This window comes from Magallana gigas, chromosome 9 (genome assembly GCF_963853765.1).
Source record: "Magallana gigas chromosome 9, xbMagGiga1.1, whole genome shotgun sequence".
Lineage (NCBI taxonomy): Eukaryota > Metazoa > Mollusca > Bivalvia > Ostreida > Ostreidae > Magallana > Magallana gigas.
The window spans coordinates 7,937,770-7,965,707 of NC_088861.1; the positions used below are offsets into that span (position 1 = coordinate 7,937,770).

At 33.9% G+C, this 27,938-nt stretch overlaps 4 protein-coding genes across 8 annotated transcripts; 3 read left to right on the top strand and 1 right to left on the bottom strand.

The window, feature by feature from the left end:
• The first annotated feature begins 4,838 nt into the window (after positions 1–4,838).
• LOC136271769 (uncharacterized) lies at positions 4,839–6,411 on the top strand. Its single transcript, XM_066072229.1, has one exon. It carries the CDS (start codon positions 5,120–5,122, stop codon positions 6,341–6,343), a length of 1,224 nt encoding a protein of 407 aa, XP_065928301.1. The 5' UTR covers positions 4,839–5,119; the 3' UTR covers positions 6,344–6,411.
• Positions 6,412–9,620: 3,209 nt separating this feature from the next.
• Positions 9,621–18,112, top strand: LOC105318754 (coiled-coil domain-containing protein 83). Its single transcript, XM_011416007.4, has 12 exons — positions 9,621–9,766; positions 10,033–10,182; positions 10,666–10,750; positions 11,095–11,263; positions 11,704–11,871; positions 13,117–13,208; positions 13,700–13,768; positions 14,460–14,581; positions 16,040–16,200; positions 16,857–16,952; positions 17,321–17,376; positions 17,530–18,112. Exons 2-12 carry the CDS (start codon positions 10,076–10,078, stop codon positions 17,698–17,700), a joined length of 1,296 nt encoding a protein of 431 aa, XP_011414309.2. The 5' UTR covers positions 9,621–9,766; positions 10,033–10,075; the 3' UTR covers positions 17,701–18,112.
• Positions 18,113–18,696: 584 nt separating this feature from the next.
• LOC105318755 (transcription initiation factor TFIID subunit 12) lies at positions 18,697–21,617 on the bottom strand. 5 transcript variants are annotated; one of them, XM_011416011.4, is made up of 6 exons: positions 21,581–21,617; positions 21,299–21,443; positions 20,876–21,103; positions 19,849–19,963; positions 19,606–19,694; positions 18,697–19,164 (listed from the first exon to the last, which is right to left on the bottom strand). In XM_011416011.4, exons 2-6 carry the CDS (start codon positions 21,299–21,301, stop codon positions 19,126–19,128), a joined length of 474 nt encoding a protein of 157 aa, XP_011414313.2. In that variant the 5' UTR covers positions 21,302–21,443; positions 21,581–21,617; the 3' UTR covers positions 18,697–19,125. The 5 variants fall into 5 exon arrangements, with proteins under 5 accessions (XP_011414313.2, XP_065926618.1, XP_034331979.2 ...); XM_066070546.1 differs by having other exon boundaries at positions 21,315–21,443; positions 21,581–21,613; XM_034476088.2 differs by having other exon boundaries at positions 21,576–21,597.
• Positions 21,618–21,677: 60 nt separating this feature from the next.
• On the top strand, positions 21,678–27,546 carry LOC105318756 (coiled-coil domain-containing protein 174). Its single transcript, XM_020063499.3, has 11 exons — positions 21,678–21,890; positions 22,730–22,834; positions 22,984–23,084; positions 23,264–23,325; positions 23,526–23,697; positions 23,869–23,967; positions 24,381–24,517; positions 24,811–24,905; positions 25,127–25,250; positions 26,153–26,338; positions 26,605–27,546. The coding sequence occupies exons 1-11, from the start codon at positions 21,861–21,863 to the stop codon at positions 27,438–27,440; spliced, it is 1,947 nt and encodes a 648-aa protein (XP_019919058.3). The 5' UTR covers positions 21,678–21,860; the 3' UTR covers positions 27,441–27,546.
• Positions 27,547–27,938: the final 392 nt, after the last annotated feature.

Genomic DNA, 27,938 nt, shown 5'->3' on the forward strand with positions numbered 1-27,938 from the left:
GTGTTTCTGAGTGTGTTTGTGACCTCTCTATGTTTTATGTTCCCGCAAATCATAATCAGAGCTACTAATACAGAGGATCTGACAAATGCCACGGATTCATATGACAGCTTTGGTCTGGCAAAGTCCGATTCCTTGAACAATTATCTGCTTCTTTGTACAGCAATAACGGGTGTTTTACTGCCGGGTTTCTTAATCGTCGTTTGTCATCCATTTACAAAACACATCTTTCTGTCCATTCAACAGAATCAAGAAAAGGCCAATATGCAAATTTCGGAAAATGGTCCCAATGCGGGGTTTACAGAAGCCACAGATACACGTGGGGAGTTATCGCATATCAGAGACCAAGATTCAAATGACATAGAATTAGAATATATAGCGGGAAATGAAAACACAGAAATCAAGCAGCATGGAAATGACAAGGAAGAGACAGACAAACATCTTGAAGCAAAACTAATACAGTTCCGGGAAATGCAAAAGCGTTTGCGTCATTGTGGAATGATGACGTCATCGTGTGATGATTTAGAAGCCGGGTCTGAAGAGGACAGTTACAGCTATGACACTCCTGAAACGGAAGCTGACTGCTCGATGATACGAAAGTTTTATGTGAACGTTTTTGTACATTTTTTGTTTTGGTTGCCTTGGCTGGGGGCAGAATTTGCAAACTGGAGCTGTCATTTTTGTAATGTCAGCAAACCAGCAATGTTTCTTGTATCCCTCATTCCGTGCGTGGGGATGATTTTTACTCCAGCCTTGATTACTATAAAACATTTTGTTGGAAACTGTTCCTGAAAAAATTTATCTGTAATTTGTTTCATTATATATAATAAAAATTAATTTTTAGTCACGCTTCAAAATGGTGCCTATTTATCTGTACTAGCTACAATTAATTAATGGTTATTATAGTATTGTTGGATTCTTGGAACCGTAATGTTTTTGTCGCTCCGTAAAATCATAATTATTATTCTGTGAATGTAGAGTTGTTTTATTATTTAATAATACTGTCGACCTTTTTGTTGAAATATCCTTCGGATCATATTAAGTAAAAATAAATCAAACTAAGATAATGGAGGATTACAATATTAATAGAATCGTTCATTATTACGAGTATGGAATGGTAAAATTCCACCGAGGGGACAAGATTCACGGTCTAGGACGAGCTAGGCTTTGCCGACCGTGAATCTTGGCCCCGATGTTGATGTTCACTACCCTACACAAGTATATAATAAAATATTATTTTTCTCGCATTAGCTTGCATTAAAAAACGATGCCTGACAACTTTTTGTTATGATGTTCAAAACATTACTTTTAGTTTATCCCTTTGCATGCTTCAAATAGTGCAAGTCAAAATCAGAGCATACGACAATTTTTTTTTTATATGTTAATTGTAATTAATGAAGCAAAACAATTACTTATGGATGATATTAATCTATCTTTTTGCATTACACTACAGTAGACAACGTTTATTTAAAATGTACTTTTCTCACACTACTGTCTCATACATATGGTGGCATATCTCTGCCCCTTGTGTGCAAGTTATTTTTCTATCAAATATGTCGACATGCAAGATAAATATGTTGACATGCAAGATAATTATGTCAACATGCAACATAACTATGTTGACATGCAAGAAAATTGCAATCAGATAAGAATTAAACAAAATCTCAAATATCGCCCACCTGTGACATCCAAGATGCTAGATGCTACCTCTTTATGTCGACATGCAACTTATTCATGTTAACATGCAGGATAAGTATGCTGACATGCAACTTATTTATGTCGACATGCAACTTATTTATGTCGACATGCAACTTATTTATGTCAACATGCAACTTAAGTATGTTGACATGCGAGATAAATATGTTGGCATGCAACTTAGTTAGGTTTACATGTGGGATAAATATGTTGACATGCAACTTATAAGTTGTATGTCTGCATAACTAAGTTGCATGTCGACATATATATGTTGCATGTCGACATATTTATCTTGCATGTTAACATAACTAAGTTGCATGTCGACATAAATAAGTTGCAAGTCGACATAAAGAAGTTGCATGTTAACATAAATAAGTTGCATGTTGACATCAATAGGTAGCGTATCTAGCATCTTGGATGTCACATGTTGGCGATACTTGAGATTTTTTATAACTCTTATTTGGTTGCAGTTTTCTTGCTTGTCAACATAATTATGTTGCATGTTGACATAACTATCTTGCATGTCAACATCTTTATCTTGCATGTCGACATAAATAATAGAAAAATAACTTGCACACAAGGGGCAGAGATATGCCACCATACATACAGGACAAACCGATCTCACAACGGTGATAATGCGATAAATGAAACAATATCTCTCATGTGGTGCCCAGAGTTGTTTGAATACAGATTCTAGGGAATCTATTAAGATTCAAATGATGTGTAGGATTTTTTTCAGGGTTGTTTTATTTTGGCTAAAAAATCTTTTTGCTTTCTTTCATTGATTGATTTTTTACTGATTGTTTAATAAAACATCCTCAACTAATAGTATTTTGTCCAATATACGTTCATAGGTTTCTTTTCAACAACGTACGTTGCGAGTTACTTGAGCGCTAACCGCTAGATTTACCCAAGACAGGGGCCAGGGTTGTTTAGGCTTGAGAGGAAATTATCCCTTACTTTAACGTCACACATGCTTGGTTTCAACGTATCCATCTGCATGATTTAAACAATAATATATTCTGTAACTCTTGTAGACATGCAAAATAGAATTATAGATTGTTTTGCACGTAGGTTAATAGAGGGGACGTGAGCTTGTTTTGTGTCTGTTATCTCGTATTTGATATCTTACTTTACCATTAACCGTTATGAATTAAAAGAAAATCTCGCCTGCCCATATGAAACTGTGATTGCAGTGATAGCCGGGGCGTCGAATATTGACTGTACGTACACGTAACAGCCCAACACTGTTTTTATCATCTCTATAATCATCGAATCAATATCCACACCTCCAGTTATACACGGTGTTAATTAAGATCGGGTGTTTGGTTTGGAACGGGAAGGGGTTTGGGATGTTGTATAACAAAATTAATGATGAAGCTATTTTGTAATGAAAACAGCTCATCTACTTATTTACTTCTTTAATCTTCTACAATCTAAGTACCTTAGTACCTGTATAAGCTTGGTGACAATTGTAGTTTGCTACGTGTAAAAGCCTCTATGACTAAGCGTTTACATAATATATAGGGGTTTAAACCTGTAGAGGCGAACAGTACTATTGCACTAATTGATGTTAGTATTTTACGCAACATGCTTTATATAATTATTGGGGGGAGTAAAAGCAAACAAAATAATTTTGAAAGGGGGGCAAAAGGGCATATCCTTCTTTTATTTACACAACATTTTATACAGACCAGCTATGAAAAAGTTTCAGTTGTTAGGGATGGCATCCCGGTTATAAACCTCTTGGCAGAATAAAAGGGATGAACGTACTAAAACAAGGGGTTAATTTTCTCGAATCATTTTATCAAGAGGACTAAATTAAGGTGACTAATTTAAAGAACGATATTGTGCCCATTTAATATTCATGGCCTTCATTGGATTCCTATTTCACAATTACTCATCAAGTGATAGTAATATATAGGCTCGACAAAATTCCTTGGTTTGTTCTTGATTTTAACTTTTGGGGTGGTTTTTGGTATTGTTTGTTTGTTTGTTTGGTAATTTTTAATTGGTCAATGTTTTACTCATTCTTTAATATATCTTATGATTACTTAAAACGACAAATATTTCACTAAGACCTGAAAATATATTCGCCTACTTATTATTATATTATCAAATTTTAAAAAGGCATCCAAGAATTCTCTAGTCTAGCTCGAAATTTCATTCTCTTTTTTAATTATTTTGTTTAAAGATCACTACACTAGTGTCGAAACTTTACATGAGATATAAGGCACCTCCTTAACGATCCAAAGAAAATTTAAAAATTTTGATCTGAAATATTTTAAATTTTTGTCTATTAAATAATAATTATTAGCTACCAAAATCGTGTCTAATTTGAGTTCGGTAAATTGTTGATCACCCAGCCATCTTAAACTGTTCCAACTGGACTTAATGCATCTGTCAAACAATTGCCTAAGAGTTATGGTGGTAATGGGCATCGATCTGTCGATATAAGTATGGATTAAAGTACATCATAACTAAAATACTTTCACCGGTTTAGAATTTTCAAATTTTACAACATTTAGCCATGCATACGTTTTAAAAATTTTAGGAAAGGTAAAAGTTCTAATACTTCAGCGGAATTCGAGCTCATGACTTACAGATTCATCGAACGAACCATCTACCGCGCTGCGCTACGCTTTTATAGTATTCTATTTCAGGAAAGAAAATTTTTATAGAGTTTCACATGATTTTATTGTTTATTTCGGTAAACAGTATGTCACAATATGGAAGCGTCCCATACCACCCTAAGCAAAGTACATGTATGATATCAAGATATTTTAAAGTAGAAAGGAACATTGATACTTATTCTATCATCGGTTGGTTGGCCAAAATATATGAACGTTTCCCCCTAAATATGCTAAATATATAGCAGTTTACAAAATACAAGTCATTTCAAAAATGGAAGAAGACCAAGTGGGTGATTTGTTTCATCACCCAGCCTCGTTGACGTACATCGCTTAAACACAGTGTTCTTTTGTTCAAATTGTAGCTTAAGATCTCTAATAGTCATTTTGAAAAATTGGCTGCTTGCTGAGTTGATGTGATTTTTACGGGACAAATTGTCCCTGATGATCACCTATTATCAAAATAATCTTCAAATACATTGATTGTGACAGTTGAGAGATGAAATGCAAATTGATGTACAAGCTGATTACAGCTCTCGATGGAAATGTGGAATTGAACTTTTTGGGGGCAATGCATCATTTCCAGTGTACTAATCGCCATTGATTAAGCATTGGCATCGGTGAATTTGCCCATGAATTAGATAGCACAAAATTTGCATAATTTGATTCTTAAGATAGCTCAATTCCACAACAGACCAAATAAAAAAAATCACAGACGCAAAGAAATTGCTTGCAAAAGAAAAAAAATATTTCTTCGGTCTTGATGTCAAGGAGATGGACGTGAAGGAAATGTGAGAATGTCGTCTAACATATCAGTTAACAGTAACCTTAGCATCGGTGTTACCTCTCACAGATTCCGCCAGGACAGTGACAATGGTGAAGAAGAGCTCAACAAGATACACTGGGAAGGCGGTGTGGTTATCAGTCTGGGACTACTGGGCGCTGTTGGGAATTTCATCTGCGTCATTGTACTGATTTGTATAACCAAGTGTAGAACCGTCTCCCTGGCGATATTTGGCCACCATTGCTTCCTAGACTTTTTGAAATCTTTGTACTGTTTTCCGTACGGATGGAACACCATTTTCGATCAGAGTGTTCCATTTTGTAGATTAGTCGGGTCGTCTTATGTTCTCATTACAACAACGTCTGCGTATAACCTTCTCGCTTTAGTCGTCAACGAGGAATATGCTGCATTTTCAACCAATCAGGAGGCCGGAGATTTGAGCTGCGTCATATTTGGAGTCGTATTCGTGTGGTTTACTAGTTTCCTTTTGAATTTAGGAGTTTCTCTAATACCTGCCAATACCTACTACATCGATGATGTTCATGCGTGCATGTTTGTGTACGGGAAGCCGGAGAGTTATGTGTTGCATATTTTATGGATTGGACTAGTGACTTGTGCGATCGTGTTATCTTTCAAAATATTCTATTGTTCCTACAGAAGAATATCATTTCTGGCAAAGCGATCAAAATGGGACGCTTTGCATAAATCGCTGAGTCAAGACATTCATTTCCATTCGGCTCTTGATCAAATCACCGATAACCAAGCTCATTATCAATTTCATTCCAGGCGAATTCTCGTCTATATTTCCTTGGTTACCTCCTTCGCGTTGTTTTGGTACCCACTTTTCTTGCTTACGATTGTCGATTTCCAGTTCTCTGAACCCAAGGTTTTGTATAAGGCTTTGACCGTGTTTGCCTGGAGTCATCCTCTTCTAACCCCTGTCTTTTGCTTTCTAGTTGTTCGAGACCTCCGAAATCGGGAAAGATTGATTCGCGATTTATCTTCCAATCATTTTCATCTGAAAGCGAGGATGTCTCGTTTGAGACGTTATAAAATCACCGAGGAAGAATCGATTCGTGATTTCACAGTTGAAAACGATCATTTCAACGACCTAATCAATAGCAGCAATGAAATGGACGGAACGCCCTCAAATCTCGCAGAATCTCGACCTTTATGTTCGCAAAACTCGTCAGTCACAGATGCCGTTGGTCGAGAGAGGCGGATTCTGACAGTTTGATTAATCCTGTGTAATATCTTTGGCGCTTCAAACAATTCTGTACATAATTAAAAATATTTTGAACTTTTTCTACGTTTGAAGCTGAATCATCGAAATCTCAAGACGAGATAAGGGGTTAAATTGTGACAAATGGTTAGATATAGCCTTAGATTGAGAAATAGCCGGTAGTCATATCATTAGCTGATTAATCATAATATTCCGACATAATATGTATATCCGCTCACGAGCGATAGGTGATGTATTCATTGAATCCTTTCTGTATGTTAGGTAAAATTGTGGGCTAAGATTGTAGGCATCCTTTCAGAGCTCAGTACTAACAACTGGTCTTTATTTAATGTTGCTTTATGTATATCTGTGTTCATCCAAAAATAGACAGTTAATTAATTTTTTATCAAACTAACATCTTTTGATCAGCTTTTGATCATGTTCAATAAAACATCTGAACACCTAAACTACACTTAATGAAATGGGATGCATTACTGTGCGTACTGTGATTTAAAAAAAAATCGATACGTCCCTTGTATTATTGGGCGTTAATTTAATTACAGGATAGGATCCCGTGATCGAGTGTACTTTACGCGGTTTTCATGAAAATATCCTTTCTGTAACTAGTATTCGGATTTTAATCTCATTGCATCATTTACAAGTATTCATTTCTGTAACGATCTTGTTGTGTTTTAAAGTTTGCCCTCACTCTTAGCGAATTTTTTATTAACTAGACGCTGGTCATGCGTAGATCCAGAAATATTTTCCTCGGGATGGGGGAAGGCGGGGTTTCGAGGGATATTACAGTTTGTTGGGAAGGGGGGGGGGGGGGGGGGGGTCCGAGGCATATTTTGGTATTTTACTATGTAAATTTAGGAAGTTTGAATTTTCCAATACCCCCCCCCCTTCTGCATGGATCTGCGCATGCTGGCAATAAAGTTCTTTTATGTTAAAAAGTATCACGGTTATTCATGAATTATGTATTCATTATTGCTAAAAACTAATTGATCGCAGGAGGGTGTTTCATATAGACAAAATACGATATCAGTTTTTGTTATTACAAAAAAAAACGTGTTCAATTGTCACTACATCATTCATAAACGTTTATGTAAGCTAATAGATATTCATGTCCCTTTTCATATAACATAGGTGATGCATGCGAGCACAACCTGTTCTTAAATCAATACGATTAATTGTGTCTATATCGAGAAATCGTGTGGTTTTAATTAAGTATAGTTCTGTAATAAAGCAGCAACTTTTCCGCTATGTTACAAAACTGGTGTCTTGTTGCTGCTTTTGACTGAGAGTCCGCACATACATACCAATTATGAATTTAAAAAAAACAAATTTTATAACGATTGCGTATTTTAACTGCATGGCCTGCCACTGCCATTGTCATTCTGTAAGGAGACGTCATTGCGCTTCATATCAGATGCAGGGTTTGTTCTTGTGAAACTAGCATCTGGTCAATTATACGTACCTTTTGACAAAGCAAGAACCTTCATCGCTAAACGATCGAACTTGTTGTTTCGTAATCGTTCTTTGACCACAACTAAGATCACGTGCATTCCGTTTAACCTGTTGATTTAATGTCACATCGTTTATATATAGCTCTGCGAGAGAGTTGACTAGTTATTAAGCAAATATTCCTAAATTTTATCTTTAAAAATCTTTAAAAAATCCAGTTTGAACAATCTCAACATTAATAATGGCAATTGTAATATCAAAGTTGGCATAAATAGGTCGATACATTTGACAATCAATTTTTGGTTGACCATTGCTAACACCCTATAATGAAGCATTATATATATCAAAAATGAAAAAAAAAATGAAAAATTTCAGCTCAAATCGTGAATTTAAAAAATGTTTATAGATTTAATTTTTTTTTAAAATTTCGGTTAATTGACATACTGGTATCCAAGGTATGCAAGATATTCACTAATGGCCGCTTATCATACCTGTAATTATTTTGTTTCCCAGTTTTGTATCGATTTTAGACCTTTCTAATCAAGCCATCTTTCTCTGGAAAAATGACCACGAGACTTGCATGTATACTACATGTATATAATTCAGTAGCTCGTTATCTTCGCCTAGCTTCCCAAGATCTGACTCTGAACATGTACAATGTAGTTAGTTTTTGCCTGGTGAAGAAATCTTACCTATTTTATATTTATTCTTCCTAATCTCATACATGTCACTGGCGTCGGAAGCAAATTGAAAGTGCGGGGGTTAGACTAATCCTCAGAGATATTGAGGAAAAAAACCTAATTTCCAAAATCATGGAAATCCTAATCCGTGGGGGGGGGGGGGGTATACCTATACTTCCAAAAAAAAATCTTACCTACCAAAATTAGGGCTAGTATGCCTATCACTCCAACTGCTCAATCTTTCAAGGTAAATTTAGGAACAATTATCTTTGCTGCAAGAAAAAGGGGGGGGGGGCTGAACCCTCTATGATGCTATATCCCTGATGGTTAGGTCTAACTTTGCAACTAACTAAGCCCCCCCCCCCTCCCCCCGGTTCCGACGCCTATGCATGTAGTACTGGCGGAATTTCTGGGATTTTTTTTTTAGGGGGGGGGGGGGGGGTCTGTATAATCTGAAGTATTTGCAAGTGTGGCTAGTTTCAACAATTTCACTGTTTACGTATTCAATAGAAATTGACCATTCTGACAGATATGTGTATCATTAACCCACGTACATGTATATATGCATGTTGCCATATGCCTCATCTCTGCATCTTCATAGAATATGTCTATAATCATTGTGACGCACGTAAAACTCATCTGTGTTTATGAGTCACGGATAGTTATATAAATACTTTGTGTAAATTTAGTCGGTCTCCGGTCGGTAGCATAGAAAACATTTTTAAGAAAAGTTTGGAAGATGACTTTGGTTCTAATAAAAAATTAACAGCAGGCGTGGATCCTCTTTTCCCGGGAGCGTAATTTTTTTCTGGTATAACACCGTAACCCCCCCCCCCCCCCCCCCCCACCTCCCCTCGATCCGTGTACAAACGGAGCTTTGATTTTTAAAAGGTGCATACCACATGCATAGTATATAGAACAACGTGAAATGTATCTACAATATAGAATTAAATTTTCACTGATCCAAATAAGGTAACGTGTTAAGCATGTTAAAAAAGCTATTATTTGAGATTTAAGAAAATCAATGTAAATAACGCAATTTTTCATAACAATCAAATGGTCAATTATCCGGTTCCAAATTAATTAAACTACGGTTTTTACAATTAAATATTTCATTATCCCGTTTAAATCTCAATTTGTACATGTAGTTGCTAATAGCTATATTCGAAGTATTTTATGAACGACTTAATGTAATGTTGAATACGAAAACAACGAAGTAGCTTTTTTCCTGTTGCTAATCAAAACAAGATGGTGGGAAAAGCAAGTGCGTTGGAAGTTAAAACGTTTTAAGGTAAATATGCCATCTTAATTCTCAAATAGTGAGTGTTTGTTATTTCAACATATATAGAGATATCAATTAAAGACAACCATAAGTCTTCTTCAGTAAGACTTTAACATATAGATAACTAAAATCGGAAATATACTCTCTTGTAAATTATAACATTCATAACCTAGCATAAATGATTTGCTTCAATTCGTCCGCGACTATACACCTGATGATGGAATGAGAATTAAAGTAATTTCTTTAACAGTTCTTATTTGTATTCTATGCTTCAGAAAATAAATTTGTCAATCGTCTATAAGGAGAAAAAAGCATATCATGGGTAAAAAGAAAGGAAAAAAGGGAGGAGGGAAGAAAGGAAAAAAAGGAGGAAAGAAGAGCAGAGAACCTCAGATGACAGCTAAGGAGGCGATATTAGGCTACCAGTATGTACAATGTTGTTTTTAAAGGGACTTTATTTGCACCTAATTATTTGCCCGTGAAGAAATATGAGGAGTGAGCACAATTTAGGCCTACACAAATTCATGTTGATTATGCATTACATTTTGCTAAACTTTTTGATACTTTCTAAATACGTTGAGGTTCAAACCATATACATTCACTAGCACCCACCAGCTTTTGGTTATATGAGTGTCAATGAAATCTCTTTGAACCCTTTAACGAGATCTTTGTTATTGATTCAACTGGTATTGTTGACTAGTTAACTTTTGGAGGCATCTAATGTGGATTTTGTAAAAAAAAATTATAGATATTTAATTTTCATAGACAATGGCTGAAATTCCATACTTTGTTGAACGTTGTATATTTCATGGATCCTCTCGATAAACAATAAAATCCACAAAAATTAGTGCTCCACTTTAAATAATGATAAACTAATTATGGTTTGGGTTTGGGTTTTTTCCCCACAGAATTGGAATCATAGAAAAGAAACTGGAAGATGTAATGTATGAAACAAGAGGATGGGAAGAGAAAAACAAGAAGCTCACAGACCGGGTAAGTAACCAAACACATGACTGTTGAACCACCTAAGGTAAATGTTGTGTGTTAATTGTGATGTAATTTTCATCAGAAAGTTTTTACAATATAATGTAAATAGCACATGACTGAATGAAATATTGAATAAACTTAGCTAATATCCAAATACATTTGTAAAGTACTCATTTTGTACTTGACGTGGACTTTTTTAAAATTAAAGTGAGTTTACTTTCTGATTATAAAAATACCAAAGGCAAAAATGTTTCCATTTGTTTGATGCATCTAGTGCATTAAGTATTGTTTGGTTTAAAAATGGTTTATGAAAAATAAACAAGTTTTGTTTACATATATTTTTGGTCTAGAATACTACCTTACTTGATGAGCAAGAAGTCTTGATAAAACATTTATTGGAACAAGCAAAAATCGCAGACCAGTACTTTTCAGAGGAGGAAATCAAGCGCAGAGAAGATGTGATTTTGTGCATGAAAGACAAGTGGGATAGACAGAGAGAGCTAGAAAGAGAGATAGAAGGTAAAGGAATTGACTTAATGCTTTGAAGTTTGTCTTCATCTGGCAATATTGTGTACCAAATGGATTTTTTTTATATTCACTATATGTTTAATATTTGTCTTTTGAATCCATCAGTAATAATCACATGCAGATTAATATTCCTAGAGAGAGTCACAATTCAATGTTCATGTCTTTCTTCTTTTTTTTGTGAATATACATTCAGGGTCAACAAAAACAATCCACGTTGATTGTTTTAAATCCTCCATGCAGTAGATAAGTTCTACTAGCTAGATTTGTTTAATTACAATATGCATTTATATACAAACTGGTAACTATGCACTCCATCTCAAATTCACTTGGTAAATATACCGGTAAGTATTTTGGTAATTAATGTATCAATAATCATCCAGGTAAAAATAATTCAGATGTTCAAATTAATTCAAAGTTTGATTAATTTATAGGGGTAAAGAAACAGATTGCTTCAGTTGAGGAGGAAATAAGACTTGTTCAGAAAGAAGTGGATTACTGCAAGAATTACCGTGATGTGGAGCAACACAAAAACAAGAAAAGGATAAACCTTCTAGAAGCTGACATTGAAGATATGGAAGCAAGTTTTCAGGAAATGAAAAGTAAGTGCATTACAAGATTGCAAGAGGGTAGAAATTTACAGTACATGTTACAATAAATAACTGCTTCCTTTCTTTTTCATGCATGCGCAATAGAAATAATCAGAAAGTATACGTACACCAGGTAACATGGTATAAATGAAATGAAGCTTAGTTTCCAGGATGTAGAAAAGATCAAAATGCATAAAAAGTAAAAAAAAATATGGTAAGGATTTTCAACTCTCCTCAAAATATAATCATGGTACGGTATAAATAGGTACTTTAAACCTAGTATTATTAATCTTTTTTTAAACAAAAATGGAAATGGAAAGGAATATGTGAAAGTCATAACATGTCAGCTTAATTTAACGAGGCAGAGTACAGAACGAGTACGCACGCTTTCACGCAGCGTTTCATTTGTATTGTGACGTCATCTTTTTGCTTGGTTGACGCCATGGCGTGATAGTTTCAACTGCAGATATTCAGTGAAAATTGTTGAAAATATCTTGAAAATAGTGTTATATTGTGGAATAAACATAAATGTCTCGAAGTATAAGCTATATTTGGGCTCGGGTCGAAAACGTGAAGAGGATTCAGCAAGCCTAGCCTTCTGTCACGTTTTCTTAACCCTCCTAAATATAGCTAAATTCATATATTTCAGACAGTAACCATGTATTTTATATCAATGACCCTTAATATGTGATGTTAAATATTTTTTTATTACTTAAATATGTCTGAATGTTTTAATAATACTATTTAGATCACCTTTTCCACTTTTGTCAAATAAAAAATAGCCATTATCTGACGAATCTGGGAAATTGGGCATACAAAAATCAACATTGATAAGACCCCTGGAACAAACCAGGAGGTAAAAGGTTTTTTTTATTTGACAATTAGATGCCTTTTAGCAATAACTTTAATATGTAGAACAGAAAAAGAAATCCCTAGGGCAGAAGTTTTGAAAAAATGTAAAAATATGCAAAATTGATACATTTCAAGCAAAATCCCATAGGGTCCTATGTTAAAGATTAACACACTTTGAGATGACCCCCTAAACAAACGGTGTGGTAAATGTCTTATTTTTTAATCTTAAAATAATAATTATATCAGTAGAAATTCATGTAAAAAGTTTCATCCAAAAATCTAGGGCAGAACAAATTAGACCCGGCCTCGTTAATACTGATTTCTGTTGGTGAAATGGACATAACCTGCCGATTTCACAGTTAATGCTGGTTTTTGTATAAATATATTAATTAATTTACTTTACAGCTCATTTAGAGAAGTCGAACGAGAGGTCAAAGAATGAAATTTCCTCCAGGACAGAGAACATGTTGGATAAACAGAAAGATCTTGCCACTCAGGTAGTTATAGTTAGATATCTGCTCTTAGAATGGATCATGATAATAATTATTTAAGCTAGAATCTGTTCTTAGAATCTAGGATGTATCCAATTTAGGCCAAAAAACTAAATTGTATGATAAGTTTTGCAGGCCTGAAATTTCTTGAAAATTTATTTGTTGCCACAGTTGGTAGAGTTGCAAAGGGAAACAACTCAATTTTTATATGGTAACTTTTTATTAATTTATTCCCCTTTGGTAAAATATAATCATTGCTGCAAAGCCTGAGAAACATTCACTGTCATTGTACTATTCTTTCAAGGGAGATAACTCAGTGAATTATTAAACATTAAGGATTGCATATATATGGCTAAAATGACCAGATTTTGACTGTCATCAGATGAAAATAAATAAATGAAAATCAAAGACACTAATCAAGAAATTCATTACATGCAATACAGTGGCATCACATTATATACAGGTATGATATAATTTGTGCAATCCTTTGATTTCAGAAAGCCATATCAAAACTGGATAAATACAGTCAGAGGGAGGTATTGGATAATGAGTGGCTGACGAGAGAGGTAATTCTTATATAGTCTAAAAAAATTAATGCTGTATATGTACAGTACCGATCAGACCCAACCTAACACCAGAGTAAACCCCAACTAAACCACGGGTTTACTTTTGGGGTTTACTTTGGGTTTACTCTGGGTTTACTTTTGAAAATTTGTGTCCACTCGGGGTTTACTTTTGGTTTACTCGGGGTTTACTTTGGATTTACCTGGAAATTGCTTTTGAGGTCAACTGTACACACTGAAGTGTGAAGCAGATCGTCTTTTATCTTAGCATCCTACTGCCTGTTATTCCTGCCCCTTGTATATTCCGAATACCGGTACACAGTTAATTACCATAGCGTCTGTGTCCACTCTTGGTTTACTTTGGGTTTACTCTGGGTCCACTCTAGTAAACCCGGAGTACACCCAGAAAGTAAACCCAGGGTTTAGTTGGGGTTTACTTTCTGTTAGGTTGGGTCTGATCGGTACTGTACATATTCACAAACAGATAAAATTTGGAATAAAGTGTGTTATTTTTTTACATATGCAAATGTTGTATAATATGAAGGTTTTTCATTGTAATTTTACCAATCATTATTAACAACTCTTTTTTATATTTGCATGAATCTCTAAGTTCTTATATTCAATGAATTATGATTATATTATATAAATATTATGAATTATGAAACATGTTCATTTGGTATTATTTTCACTCTAGGTGAATTTGCATAGAAAAGACACAGAGGCCCTCAGAGAAAAAGTTGAAGGATTAGAGAAAGGAAATCTGGAAATCATGGCTGAATTGTTTGAATGTAAAATAGAGGACCTTAAAATTTCAAGGTACAGAAATCAAAGAACTAAAAGTACTGTGCAATCAGCACTACATTACATTGTGTCATGGTCTAAAAGGATTACCATGTTGATGATAATATGAAGAGAAAAATGTTCTTGATACAAATTACATTTTGTGCTATATACAAGCTGGTACATATTTATCATGTTAAAATTTTATGTGAAATGTATGCGAATGCTCTTTTCACATTGAAGTTCATGTGAGGAACAATTAATTATGCTATGTGTAAGTGTTTAAAACAAGTAGTTCATGTTATATTCAAAATACAACATGGTCTTGTCTTTTATACTAAATTTCCATTGCAAATGCAATATTCTTTAACCGAGCATGTGTTTATTCACAGTAGAGCATATATTCACATCAGAGTGATGGTATTATTAGAGAGCATTGGCTTTTGTGAACATTGGCTTGATTGACTTCTTGTTATAAGTATATAATCAATAGCATATATATATATATATATTATATATATATTTCTGGGGATATTTTTTAAATGGTTATAAATTTTTCATGGTCATAATTCCTGCTGCATGACTGCAAGGAACTACCATTCAAGGTAAACTGTTTTCTCAAGAAAGTTGTCTGAAAGAAAAAAAAACCAGGACCATTATGGCTTTGAAATTGGTCATCATCGGTTTTTAAAGTTCACTCACTTCGCCAGAGAGCCCCAATGTGACAAAGTGTTTCAATTAAGTCAATTAAGCCGAAACAATGACTGCAGTAAAACCATTGCCTTTAGAAAATCAATTTCTCTAATGATATGGAGAATCAAGATTCAGATAGATTTTAGGGTTAGTTGGTCTAATAATGTGACAACTGGGAATTGTAACATGAAATTGCTATTTCCAGTATGTTGCTGTAATGATTTCATTGGGAATTATTTTTTTACAACTCTGTCTAACAACCTCCTCAGAGATATTGAATTTCTATACAGTCAGAGGTCAATAACATTATCGGCAAATGTTTATAATTACTGCAGTTGAGATTTTAGGAGGTATATAGAACACTTCCAGTAGATAATATTCTGTATTTGGAATTATCAACAATAAAATAAAATAGCTGTTAGTTTCTACAATTTATCTTGTTATCTTATTTTACAATGCATTGGGCAATAAGTGTCAGCTTATCATCTCAAAATTTAGTTCAAAACCAATCATAATTAAGTTTTATAATTTTTATCTTTTTACTTAGAATTTCTTAAATGCATAAATGCAGCATTTCATTGTCAAAAACTGTTTAATTTGAAAATTTTAAAACTATATATGAATATGATGATCAAACTCCCATCCACATTGAAATCTCAGAGTGACATCCCACCCATCTGAAATCTTTTCAAATTTAATTAGTTTTTTTATTTGTACAGTGCACTAATATTCTGTAGTATCCCTATAATTTCATTGTATTGTTTCTCTCATCATAATTTAATCAAATTTTGTTTTCCACAGAAAATTCTTCTTGACACAGTTTGAAGAAAATGAGAATTTGGAGGAGACGGGAGTTCTAGAGATGGACCTGGGAAACCTGTCAATCAACGATAGGACCAACTCCAAACAGATGGTTCTTTATGACAGTGGTGACGGTGATGGGGCGGTCTATAAACCTGTTGGTAAGAGATGATGCTGCTTTATTATCACAGGCTGATGATGCAATACAACTTCCTCCTTTTCCTTTTCACGGGGGGGGGGGGGGGGGGGGGGGGGGTGGGGGAGATAATTTTGATTGGATTATACACTTTTGTCATGTTTCAAAGACTCAAGTCTCTAAAACACGACAAAAGTCATGGTCATAAGTCTCCTACCTATAATCCATATAAATAAAATCAAAATTTAAGAGAGGGAAATAATATATCCATGCTGCGGATGCCTGTATTTACTCTTTATAATTTAAAGCTTCATATCTTTGATTGATAAAGAGGCTCTAAGGAACAAAGTTGATATAAATCACTGATGTGTCATTGTTCAAAGCTATATAATGTAAATATCTACCAATTATGATTCTTATCAAAATATGATAACTGCATCAGCATGGTATTCATGCATAATGAATGCAAGTGTTTAAAAAAATATTTTTGACACTTTACAACACATGGACAGTCACTATTGGCAAATAATAATTAAAGATTACAAAGCCTCCAGAGGAAAGATCAAAATATATAAAATATTACACCTTATGATTTTATTATTATATTTAATAGTAATCCACTATACAGCCTTTAGAGAGAGACATTAATAACAGTACATATGATGTATGTAAATATTTCAGTGCGACCCAAAAGTGCCACCCAGAGGGCAGTGGAAGAGAAGGTGTTTTCTTTAGCGAGGGGTATGACAGTGGAATCTGATGAAGACAGTGACAATGGTGAGACCTTGAATAAACATGAAAATAAAAATGATCTATTGTAGATTCCTCAAATCCTAATCATACACAAGGAATTAATATCCCCATGAAATCGCAAGAAGCATGGACCCGGAATTTAAAATCTCGTTTTATTTTTCTGACAGTTGTGAACTAAATGTCTATTCAGTAATACTAAAGGTTTGGCTTTCACGATTTTATATTATTCTCACTGTGGAATTGCAGAAATAAGTACTAGGCAGCGTAATATAAGAAATCTACAGTAGTTACGTAAAATGTAGCTGTGGCATTGATTTTTTCAGGAAGCATATAATCTTCTTTTTTGATGAGAACAGCAGATAATTATTTTCTTTTTTGGTGTTTATTTGCAGTGAGCGATGACACTGAATTACTCGATAATATGTTTTTTGAAGAAGAAGACTGGAATGTAAGTTGATTAAAAAAGATCTTGTTTTTATAACACATGATTTTAAAATAACATTCAATAAATTTTAAACATCTTCAAAACTGTAATACATTATATACATGATATACCGGTAGAGAAAACAGTTCTTATTCAATATCTTACCTTTTTCCTCAGGACTATTTACAACTCGGAAAAGTGGAGTTAAAACTTCTGAACGTAACTGGACAGCAAATGCCAATTCATGTTCCGATCCAACCCTCAGAGGCAGAAATCCAGGCTAAACAGTGTAATCCGGATACCTGGCCGGTCACTCAACCCATGCTCAAGCAGGCCGCGAGCTCCTGAGTCAGAGATCTCCTAATATTGAGACTCATGATACTATCCAGCCATGTGTTTTTGGCTTATATATAAATACATGCAATGGGACAACTGCATTCACCATAATTATGAATTTGTGATGTGAACTTCTTGTTAAAAAGAATTTTGATGTGCTATGGCAATATATGTCATCCATTTTTTCTAATCTTCGGATGATTTGACAAATACATGTATAATCTTCTTGATGAAAGAGTTAAAAAAAACAATTTCTACTTCAATTCTGCAGATATTTTTTTTTATGTGCAGTGTACAGATGTGACATATATTGACTGAAGCATAATGGACTCGAGACTTCTGTTTGTGTACTACCAAGATTGTGAATACAATTGTGTGTATCAAGCTGTTATACATTGTTATCTAATAAAGAATATCATAAACAGCTTGCTCATTTATGCATAAATAGATGATAGGTAAATAAATGGACAGTATCTTGCTGTATCAAATGTATGAGCATTGATAGCATAGTATGATTATGTAGATAACAAAAAGAAATACAATACAATGCATTGATCTTGCATTTGTTGACACATTTTTCCAGTAACATGTAGAAGCAAATTTGTAAGCACTGATATATCTAAAGATAAGTATCTCACTAAAGTGGTGTAACATGTAATAATCATTTCTCTTCTGGCACTTGCATGTTCTGGAATAATGCACCATGTGTACCTGGTAATACCTGAGGTTTCAAAGCAATAAAATACTGTAGATTGCTTATCTTACACTAGCACTTAATTCTGCAATTCAGCCAATTTGCATCAAATCACAGGAATATGAAATCACTAATGGGGGATTTTAATAATAGTTTCATTAAGTTCATACCCGTCAAAAAAATTAACATGAGATTCTAAAATATGCAAGATTTGCTATTTGCAATTATTCACGGACATTAGTTTCTAACATTTAATTAAAAATTAGGGGTCTGCAGTAACTTTTAATTTTTTGATAAAGAAAGATAACACTGTCTGAGGTAACTAAGAAATGTTTATTATGAATCTGATGATGAATTATGATGATCTTAATGAAAGTTTTCCTTCACATACATATGAATAACATTGCGGTGCTTTATTTATACAGAATAATTTGAGATAACTGTACCTCTCAACACTTTGATTTAGAATATATTCAAATGGAATAAAATGTACATAATATTTTTAAGTAAACATTACAAGAACAATATGACACCAAAGAGGTGTATTACCTACAAAATCAATTACCATAACCTCTGTAATGAGGTTATGAAACGAACTGTTCACACATACATCATGAAGCGTTTATGGTAAAGGATTTACCAGTAGTTCAAAGTCTTGCCTTCAGACTCTCATGATTTAACTTTTCACAACTTTTGCATTAATTTACTGGTTGTTCACGAAGCTCAAACCTCCAAAGTATGCACTAGTACTTCTTTAAAGTCTTTCGGATAAGTGCCATTCTCTATAAGAAATAAACATGGTGTCAATTTGATGACTTGCACTGGATACAATAATGACAGAATTAAGAAAATATCTTAAGTATTCTTTCAAGTAAAATGTCTTTTAATTTATTACCAAATGAATGTGACTATGAAAATTGTAAAGACCATACAAGTACATATGTACTTTATCAGCTAAACCCAAGCATGAAAATATCCATACAAGCATGTACGATAAATGTTCTTGTACATGTAATTGGCATGTTACACATATTATAAATGAATGAAAAAATTAGTTTCTAATACATTATCAAAAACTTTTGGAATATTTTATAAAGGCTAAAAAAAACATTCTCACAGACGTTTTCATAAAAACTCATAGATTTATGCAATAACACAGGTTATTTTCTGAGATTGACTGTGATAACTGAACAATACAATATGTGACTGATATCAACACCCACCTGTTTATGAGCCTCTGTGGCTGAGGCCTTCTTGTAAGGCTTCAGATCATCCATTCCAAATCCAGGAATCCACATGTTCCAGTTACGCTCTACAGAAAACAATTCAAATTCAAGCTGATAAATGCTAATATTTCCTATCTATGCAAAATTTAATTAATTCTTTTCAGATGTTTTTGACACAATCAGTCAACAGTGTTTAAAGATGAATATTTCAAAGAGAAAATTCAGTCTGAGGAGAGATACCTAAATGAAGTTGAACATCCTTGACCTCTAAGGTACTGGACTTCCTATGTTTGGCAATTTGACAAGCAGAGGTCACAATACTGTCTATGAAGTCATCAGCTATATTGAGCAAAGCCTACAAAAATAAAGATAACTTGATAGACTTTTATTACTTTTGATGCCAGCAGTAAGACTTCTTATAGATAATGCCAACAGATAATCAAAGGGACAATCTGAAGGAGTTGTTACAAAAAAAATTATGAAAAGAAGGGATTTCCTTATGAGATTTCTTCTAGTCTACCAACTTTTCTGTAAGTCAACAAAGTCTTGACCAAAATGTGTTGCTAAGTATTTTATGACATTTCAAATTTTGATATAAATTGTACTGCTTTTAATTATGATCAAATATTGCTAATTAGGTTTGTGTTTAAAAACTTAACTTTATCTATTTCACAACAATTGACACACAAGATCTAAAATTATATTAATAGCTCTCCTTGGCACTGATGGTAGAGCAAGTAGGTCACTGATGTGGGAGGAAGCTGGCGTTTATAGAGAAAACCAATGTGTCCAAGTGGGTGACTACCATAGTAACCATACCCTTTCACTTACAACCACTTTTAATCATGGGGATCGAACTTGGGTCGCAGCAGTGAGAATCGAGTGAATTGTCCACTTGAGCACCCTAGTTAGGTTTGTTTCTGACTCTATACTAAATATGCTTGGTTGTTAAAGTCCGGTAAAGCAAAGTGTTTTGATCTGTTGAGGAGCCCAATGTTTTGTTTGCATATAATGAAGAAATTCAATACAAGATGTTACAGACTCCACATTGCCATTCATAATTTTTTTTTTTACTGACCTTCTACAGAACTAAACACTGCAATCATGTAGGTCATTCTATTTCAATGCAAAACAACTGACATAGTTAAAAAAAAGTAATATTCTAATCATCCAGTGCCATTGCTTTCTTTAGTTAGGGAAGTATGGTAATAGATTAATCAATTACATAAGGAAATTAATAAATCATGTGGGGTAATTAATTAATTACCTCTTCAACATCCTCATCCAGCTGCTCCATGGGGTCGATTTCTTTCACCAGCTCCTGAAGGCGCCGCTTGTCCAGGACCTTGGTCTCTGCCTGCGAAGGGGTCCCAGGAATTGTGGCCGGGATCTGCTGCCTGACCCCCATCGGCTGCTGAATAGCAATGGGCTGAACTGCAGTGGCTCCTAACATTTGTGACCCATCTGGCAGTTTGCCTACTGCTGGATTCATGGCCTGTTTTGAAATCATTCATAGTTATGCTTATAATTACACAGCATAAAATTTTACATATTTGTGCAGTGACAGTTACAATTGTATCACTAGTCATAATTATTTTTAAAAACCTTTACAATCTGAGAAGCTGTGTTTGCATCTTTTTTTAATTACAGGTATCAGTTTTCAATATAGTTATAATTAACGAGAGTTTACCATTGAACTAAGGTACCTTAGTCAATTTCGGACAACTTTGTATAGAGCAGTAGGATGAAAATGTGAAGAAGTGTGTTCTTAGGTTCCCATTCAACTAATTGTCTTTAGTTTTTTTGTTGTACTCTGGAAATAATTAACAAACAACCTGAAAAAAAAAAGGAAAAATTCTTCATGCAATGACTTCTATGTCCTTCTGACAAAAAAGAAAAAAAAGTGTCGTTTTCATCTCGTTTTTCTTACTTCGTAATCGAAAAAGAAATGTGATTGTTTTACCAACCTTACCTTCAGGTGAGAAATTTTCAATAATCTCGGTCTAATATAAGCTTGTCATAAAATTATTTTTAAAACCATTAATCCCGGAAAAAAAAATAAAATATTTCATTGAAAAATATTTAATCCATCAAAATTGTTCAAGACTTTGTACCTTTATAATTGATTAATAGTAGCATTTTAATTCCAAAGTACTATACCTGCTAAAAACTAGATTTAAAATAGTTAAACCAGGTACGAGTTATCTAAACAAGCGTACCAAAAAATCTTAATCACTTTTGCGATTCAAAAAATGGAAAAAAGAGATGTCAACTCTTCATCTGTAAGTTTGAAACCCACAGCGCATCCAATAAGCAAAATTGAGACTATTTATTTAAAGATAATATTGATCGGTTATTTTTGCTTATGTCACTTTAGGTCAAAGTTATATGTTTAGTTATTTAGAACACATACATCACCAAACTGTCAAAGAGTTTCAAGCCACACTTGTGCCAGTTTTCGATCATGGTTCTTTAATCTTTGGTGGCACGGGACAGTTTTTTTGATACAATTCATTGTCAGGTCTTCGGAACTCTGTAACTAGAATTTCCTCAGTTCCCATCCAGCACAAATACCTTTAATTCACTCTTTATAAGGCCAATCACCAATTTCTGAAGAAAATTACTAATCAAAACCTGTAAAATTCTTTACATACTGGTTTTTATGAGATTTTGACCCTTTCATGTTTTGCTAATTTTTCATGATTTTTCAACTTTTTAAGACCTCCCCAAGCTAATTCCCTGCAGAGGGTTGACATTCCATACCGCGTGCATGTTGCACTATCACATGTCAGAAACTTACCGGTGTATATAGTTTACAATGTTCATGGTGTAAAGTGAACACAACAGTCATAGCCGCAAATTTCGCATTTTACTTCTGATTCTCATGTACCTAACATATGGGGCCTACATATTGCATATAAATTTCAACAAGAGACACCCCGTTAACTAATGATAATCATTAAAAATCATTTCATGAATTTTAGCAACACTCATAAGCCTTTAAGTACAGCAACTCTCAATTTTACAAAAATATTTACGGGTACTTTATCCAAAACTGTCCCTTGCTACCTTTATTGTGTCAGATGTGAAAATATACTTTTGACATTTTTTTCCTCTTCAGATTATTGATCTCAAGGCAGAACTGTTCAGGAAGCAAGAAGAATTTAAGAAACAGAAACTACAAAATCAGAGTGTAAATGTCATCAGAGGAAAGGCTGTGGAAAAGGTGATGAGTGCAATTTGAGAGAAGCTGTACTCTACAGAATATCATTTATAAGCAATATAAATTTATATTTAAAATCCAAATTATGTATTGTTACTTTGTATGTTTAAGGTTGTATTTTTAATACCATTTTTATTTTATTATTTGCGTAGAAAGCAACAATATGGACCAAGAAAAACAAGGGTGTATTAGAGAGAAGTAGTAAGGACTTGGAAGAGAAGATCGAAGAGGCCAATCAGTTTGAAAAATCCAGGTGAGGTTATTTGGTGTAATTGATGGTGATACTAAGGTAATAACATGTACATGTAAAATTGTTAGATTACATTGAACTTATTTATTTTTCATGGAACAATTTAGGGGGCGGGGTTCAAGCTATTTTTCATGTGTGAATTTGAATGTCTTACTAAATTAGCCTTGTTCTATCATTTCTAGGAAATGTTTAGAAGCAAAGGCCAAATTGTATGAGAAAATAGCCCAAGGAAGTGATATTCCAGGTATATTTGTACCAATGAATTTACTTTACTTTTCAAACTTAATTAAGGCAGTGCAAGTAAGTCAATTTTTATAAGTTATATGATAGATAGATGATTAATTTATGGTTAATGAGTACAATAGGTTCTTGCTAGAGTTATCCTCTAGAAGTATTAAACCTTTCTTAATTTTGAGTAAATTTATTAAATTGGTGAATCTACAGAGGAAGATGGAAGTCAGGTCTACTTGGTGGACTTTCAGAAAAAAGCCATTGACAAGATTGTGGATGACAGGGACCGAAGGAGGAAGGAAGAGGAAGAAGAGAGGGAGCGACAAGAGGAGGAACTTTTGAGGCGTGCTGTAGTTCCTCCTCCAGCCAATGAAGAAGAGGAATGGTAATTAACTAATTTACAATGATTTAAAGATTTGGTGTAGCAGTAGCTTTCCATAACGTGTTTGCCACGGTCACTCAAAGAAAAAAATACCGGTGTAGCTAACTGGTAACTATAAGTCTATAACCTTTGTGATTTTCTTGTATTATGATCAACCTATTTATTTATGTTTAGGGTGGACTACGTGGATGGGTTTGGGAGATCCAGGAGGTGCATGAAGAAGGACCTACCACAGCTGATGAAACAAGACAAGAAACTTCATCAAACCAATAGGTACATGTACATGTAGCATTTTGTTTTTGTCAGTAGATTGTATTTCTGAAGAGAAAAAAATCTTACTAGTGATTCTTTGGAGGTTTAATGATTTGAATTTTTGTAGTTAAGTAATGATTTGGATGTTGATAATGATGAAATGATTTAGTTTATATGACTTGGATACTTTAAGATATATATATGGTTTGAGATGTAATACATTGGGATATCTTAAAGGAAATATTTTGCATAGCTGTATATGTAACAGTTTGATGCCATGAGATTTCATATCATAATTCAAATGCTATGATTTGAGATAATGTGAGTTGTAATTATGTAAATGTAATTTTAGATATTATGAAATGTAAATTTGTTATTCGTGTAATTCTGAATGTTTTGAGATGTAATAATTTGTATCAATTATTGTTTTGTAGTGATGTGAAGGCAGATAACAGGTCTGCTGAGCTCATGTCCAATGACATGCACAAAGAGATGCTGCGTCAGAAATGGGAGGAGGAGGAATTGGCGGCCATGAACCAGCCCATCCATTATGCGAATGTCCAGTACGACGGTAAGATGGAAGTCGATAGCGCTGTTTATCTTTTCAGTAAACATTTTCTGTTTTGTATATCCTGAATTTCTTATTGCAATTCATAGAACTGAGGTACATTTTATTTCTACAGATATGTTTTCAATAGCTTTACACAGCAATCAAACATTTCATTCATTCAAATGTTAACTTCATCTTTGCTAGAATTGCATCAGAGGAAACAGATATGTGTTCATGCTTTTCATTTACCCAGAACTGAAAGAAATAATGGGCCTTTAGTTGACCTAATACATATAATTTTTTTAATGATACAGAAATAAGGACCCATGGTGTAGGATTTTATCAGTTTGCCAAAGATGAGGAGTCAAGGAAAGAACAACTGGATACTTTGAAAGATATCAGAGACAAGGTGAAGTTTGTTAAAAAATCAACAGTTATTCTTCTACAGCTGTAATTCATCTCTTGTTAAAACAAGTGTACCCGACATTCTTGATAATTATTAATGAAATGTGTATTGAGAGAAAAAGAATCATTTATATCTGAGGATGAGTTATATCTTTATTATTTTTGATTATAAGAAAAAATGCAAAAATGATTTTTTAATCACTTTATTTTTTTTTCTTAAACTAGACTAAAGATGAAAGAAATCGTAGAGAGAAAATAAAGGAGAAAAGAAAAGCCATCTTAGAGGCTAGGCTGGCCAAAGTAAAGAAAAGGAAGATGCAGAGAGAGGGAATTACTGAACTACCTGAAGGTATCCAATCAGCCCTTTCTTTCTTATTCTTGTCGAGCAAGAAAATTTACATTACTGTAGATTCTTTATTTTACCCGAGTACTTAATTCTGCTATTTGAATGTTTTGCATTAAATTGCAAGAATATAAAATCACAAACACAGAATTTGTATCATAGTTTCATATAGTTAATACTGTATACAGGGTTATTTTCGCCCCATGTAATTTTCACCCCTCTACACTTGCAGCCAGTTTCGTCCTGTCTTGAATTTGCCCAGACACAGTTTTGTTTAAAGAGAAATAATTCCAGACTTTGGGATTAGCCCGGTCTTAAATTTTCCCACTGACAACGAGGGCGAAAGGTGCGAAAAAAGTATGATTTTGGAATCTTCGAGATGTGCTACTCACGATTTTACGCGGATATTAATTCCTAGCATTTAATTAGGAATCTACAGTATTGTAACCCACATTATGTCCATCTGTTGCACTGCTTTAGAGCTTGCAAGCAGTATTACAGAGAGAAAACTCATTGCTTCTGATGATGAAAAATTTTCAACTTGATTTGATTTTACTGGAGACACAGTCACCTTGGCAATGTGTCAAGTTCCTCGCTAAATACCCTGTGTCAATTTGAATGTGTATTTGAACAGTGCGCATTTTAAGATATAATTTTCTGGGAGTTTTAAATGTACAATTACAAACAGATAAAGGGAGATCTATTGTAACAGTTATAGTTATCATGCTTCATATTTCATCATAATCATTTCTAAATATCTTTTTCCATAAAAATTTTGTACCAAAATCTATCAGAAAGTATTTTAGATCGGAATCCATATGCTAACATCTTTCAAATTGATCATATTTCATCAGTGAATTTGATCTTACTTCATCAGTAGTGTAGTATTTTATCAATTAATATTTTAGATCCAGAAGGAGATGGTGATGATGAAATAGGACCTAAGCTGGATGAAGCTGTACAGGGAGATAACTCAGAGGGAAGGGAACCAGTCAAACAAGAAGCAACAGTCAAAAAGGAACCAGTACTTCTGACTCGCGATGAAAACCTTCGGAATCACAGTACACAGAGAGAATGGGATAAAGGGAAAGAAAGTAAGAGAAAAAAGATCTTTGAATACACCGTGGTATAATGAAGTTAAGAATAAGAAATAATACAAAGCCAAATGGAAACTATTTCAAAAATTAAGCAATTTTTATTAATTTTATTTTCATTTAAGAAAGGGTAATATTTAAACCTCTTAACTTTTGGAATCACATTTGCATAAGTTGTGTATATATGTACATGTACTCCACATATACAAAAGAAAAGCTTGGGTCCACAAAATAAATATTAATCATGATTTTTGTTTGATTCACAGAACTATTTCCTGTTTCCAATGAGCAGAGGTACTTTGAGAGTAAGAGAGAGGAAAGGATTTCTGAGTTTGCGCCCCCGTCAATGTATTACGATAATGACAATGTACAGATAGAACTCAAAGGAACAGCTAATTCTACAAAACCTACCAAAATATCAGAAAAACAAATAGGGGACTTTCTGTCTCAGGAAAGACTGAATATTCAGAATAATTCAGGGGTGAAATCTGAAATAACCTCCCCTGTTAATTCATCATTGGAAGCACCAAAAGGAACAGCCAATGCTAAATCTGAATTTCCCACTCCAGAGATTAAGTCTGAACAGATTCAGGACATTCCTCTCCCTGACAGTGGGAATAACTCCTACCCATCAAATGAAAATGTGAACAGCTGGGGACAGAATGAATATCACAATGTTCCCTACTACCCCCCAGCATATTTACCACCACATCCAGGGAATTTCTATGTACCTACTCATCTCCCACCCCCTAGATACTCTGAGTTTCCTTCTGTTCAACAGTGGTCACAGCAACTTCACCCTATGGGGCAATATCCGCCAGTAAACACTTATTATCCCACAACTTCAACCATAGGTTATTCTGTTACACCTGAAAATTTCAATAATCAAAGTACTGAAAGTATTGGAAGTCAACAAACAACAGTGGCAACAGACAGTGGTGTGACAGGAGGTCCTACTGCGGCTGTTAGTGCACAGCCTAGTGTTAAACCCACAAGATTTAACATTGTTGATCCTCGTCTGATCCAAAATGAGGAAGTGCTGGAGTCCACCCCTCAAAACTTTACACCCTTGCTAGAGAATAATACAGAGCAGGCCCAATGATGTGGGGTTTTTTTATTTCTTTTATATCATTATCTCGATAAATATTAATATAAACTTGAGAATGATTTCATATTGATTTGTTAATAAATCTGTTGTTAAATCTTTAGCTTTTGTTTTTCTTTTATTTTATGAAGAAATTGATAGGTGTAACATTTCATCCATTATTTACACATTTGATTTCATATTTCTTAAATTTATTCTGTATAAAAAAGACATCCTCATGACATATAAGCTACCCTTTCTAATTCAAGTCTTCCTTAAGAAACTATGGCTAAAAAAGACAAAATTGGTGGAGTTTTTTAACCAATTTTTAACTTTGGTTCTATATGTGAGAAACATGTTAATTAATCTGCAGGTCTTCTCCCATATATCTCCCAAATACCTGCTAACTGAGGCATCTAGATATTAAAGAGGCCAATCGTTTCTCAAAATTGCAAGGAATTTATACTTAATAAATTTAGTTTGAGCCGATTCAAGTTCTAGTAAGTATAGGCAAGA

Bases quoted from the DNA above. Each gene is read 5' to 3' on its own strand.
- LOC105318754 (XM_011416007.4), top strand. From the start codon at position 10,076: ATGGGTAAAAAGAAAGGAAAAAAGGGAGGAGGGAAGAAAGGAAAAAAA. The intron at 11,872-13,116 runs GTAAGTGCATTA...TTTACTTTACAG, and splicing joins AAGTTTTCAGGAAATGAAAA to CTCATTTAGAGAAGTCGAAC. The intron at 13,769-14,459 runs GTAATTCTTATA...TTTTCACTCTAG, and splicing joins ATGAGTGGCTGACGAGAGAG to GTGAATTTGCATAGAAAAGA.
- LOC105318756 (XM_020063499.3), top strand. From the start codon at position 21,861: ATGGAAAAAAGAGATGTCAACTCTTCATCT. The intron at 23,085-23,263 runs GTGAGGTTATTT...TATCATTTCTAG, and splicing joins AATCAGTTTGAAAAATCCAG to GAAATGTTTAGAAGCAAAGG. The intron at 23,968-24,380 runs GTACATGTACAT...ATTGTTTTGTAG, and splicing joins AAACTTCATCAAACCAATAG to TGATGTGAAGGCAGATAACA.
- LOC105318755 (XM_011416011.4), bottom strand. The intron at 19,695-19,848 runs GTATCTCTCCTC...TGTTTTCTGTAG, and splicing joins GGATGTTCAACTTCATTTAG to AGCGTAACTGGAACATGTGG. The intron at 19,165-19,605 runs GTGGGTGTTGAT...TATTTCTTATAG, and splicing joins CCACAGAGGCTCATAAACAG to AGAATGGCACTTATCCGAAA.
- LOC136271769 (XM_066072229.1), top strand. From the start codon at position 5,120: ATGTCGTCTAACATATCAGTTAACAGTAACCTTAGCATCGGTGTTACC.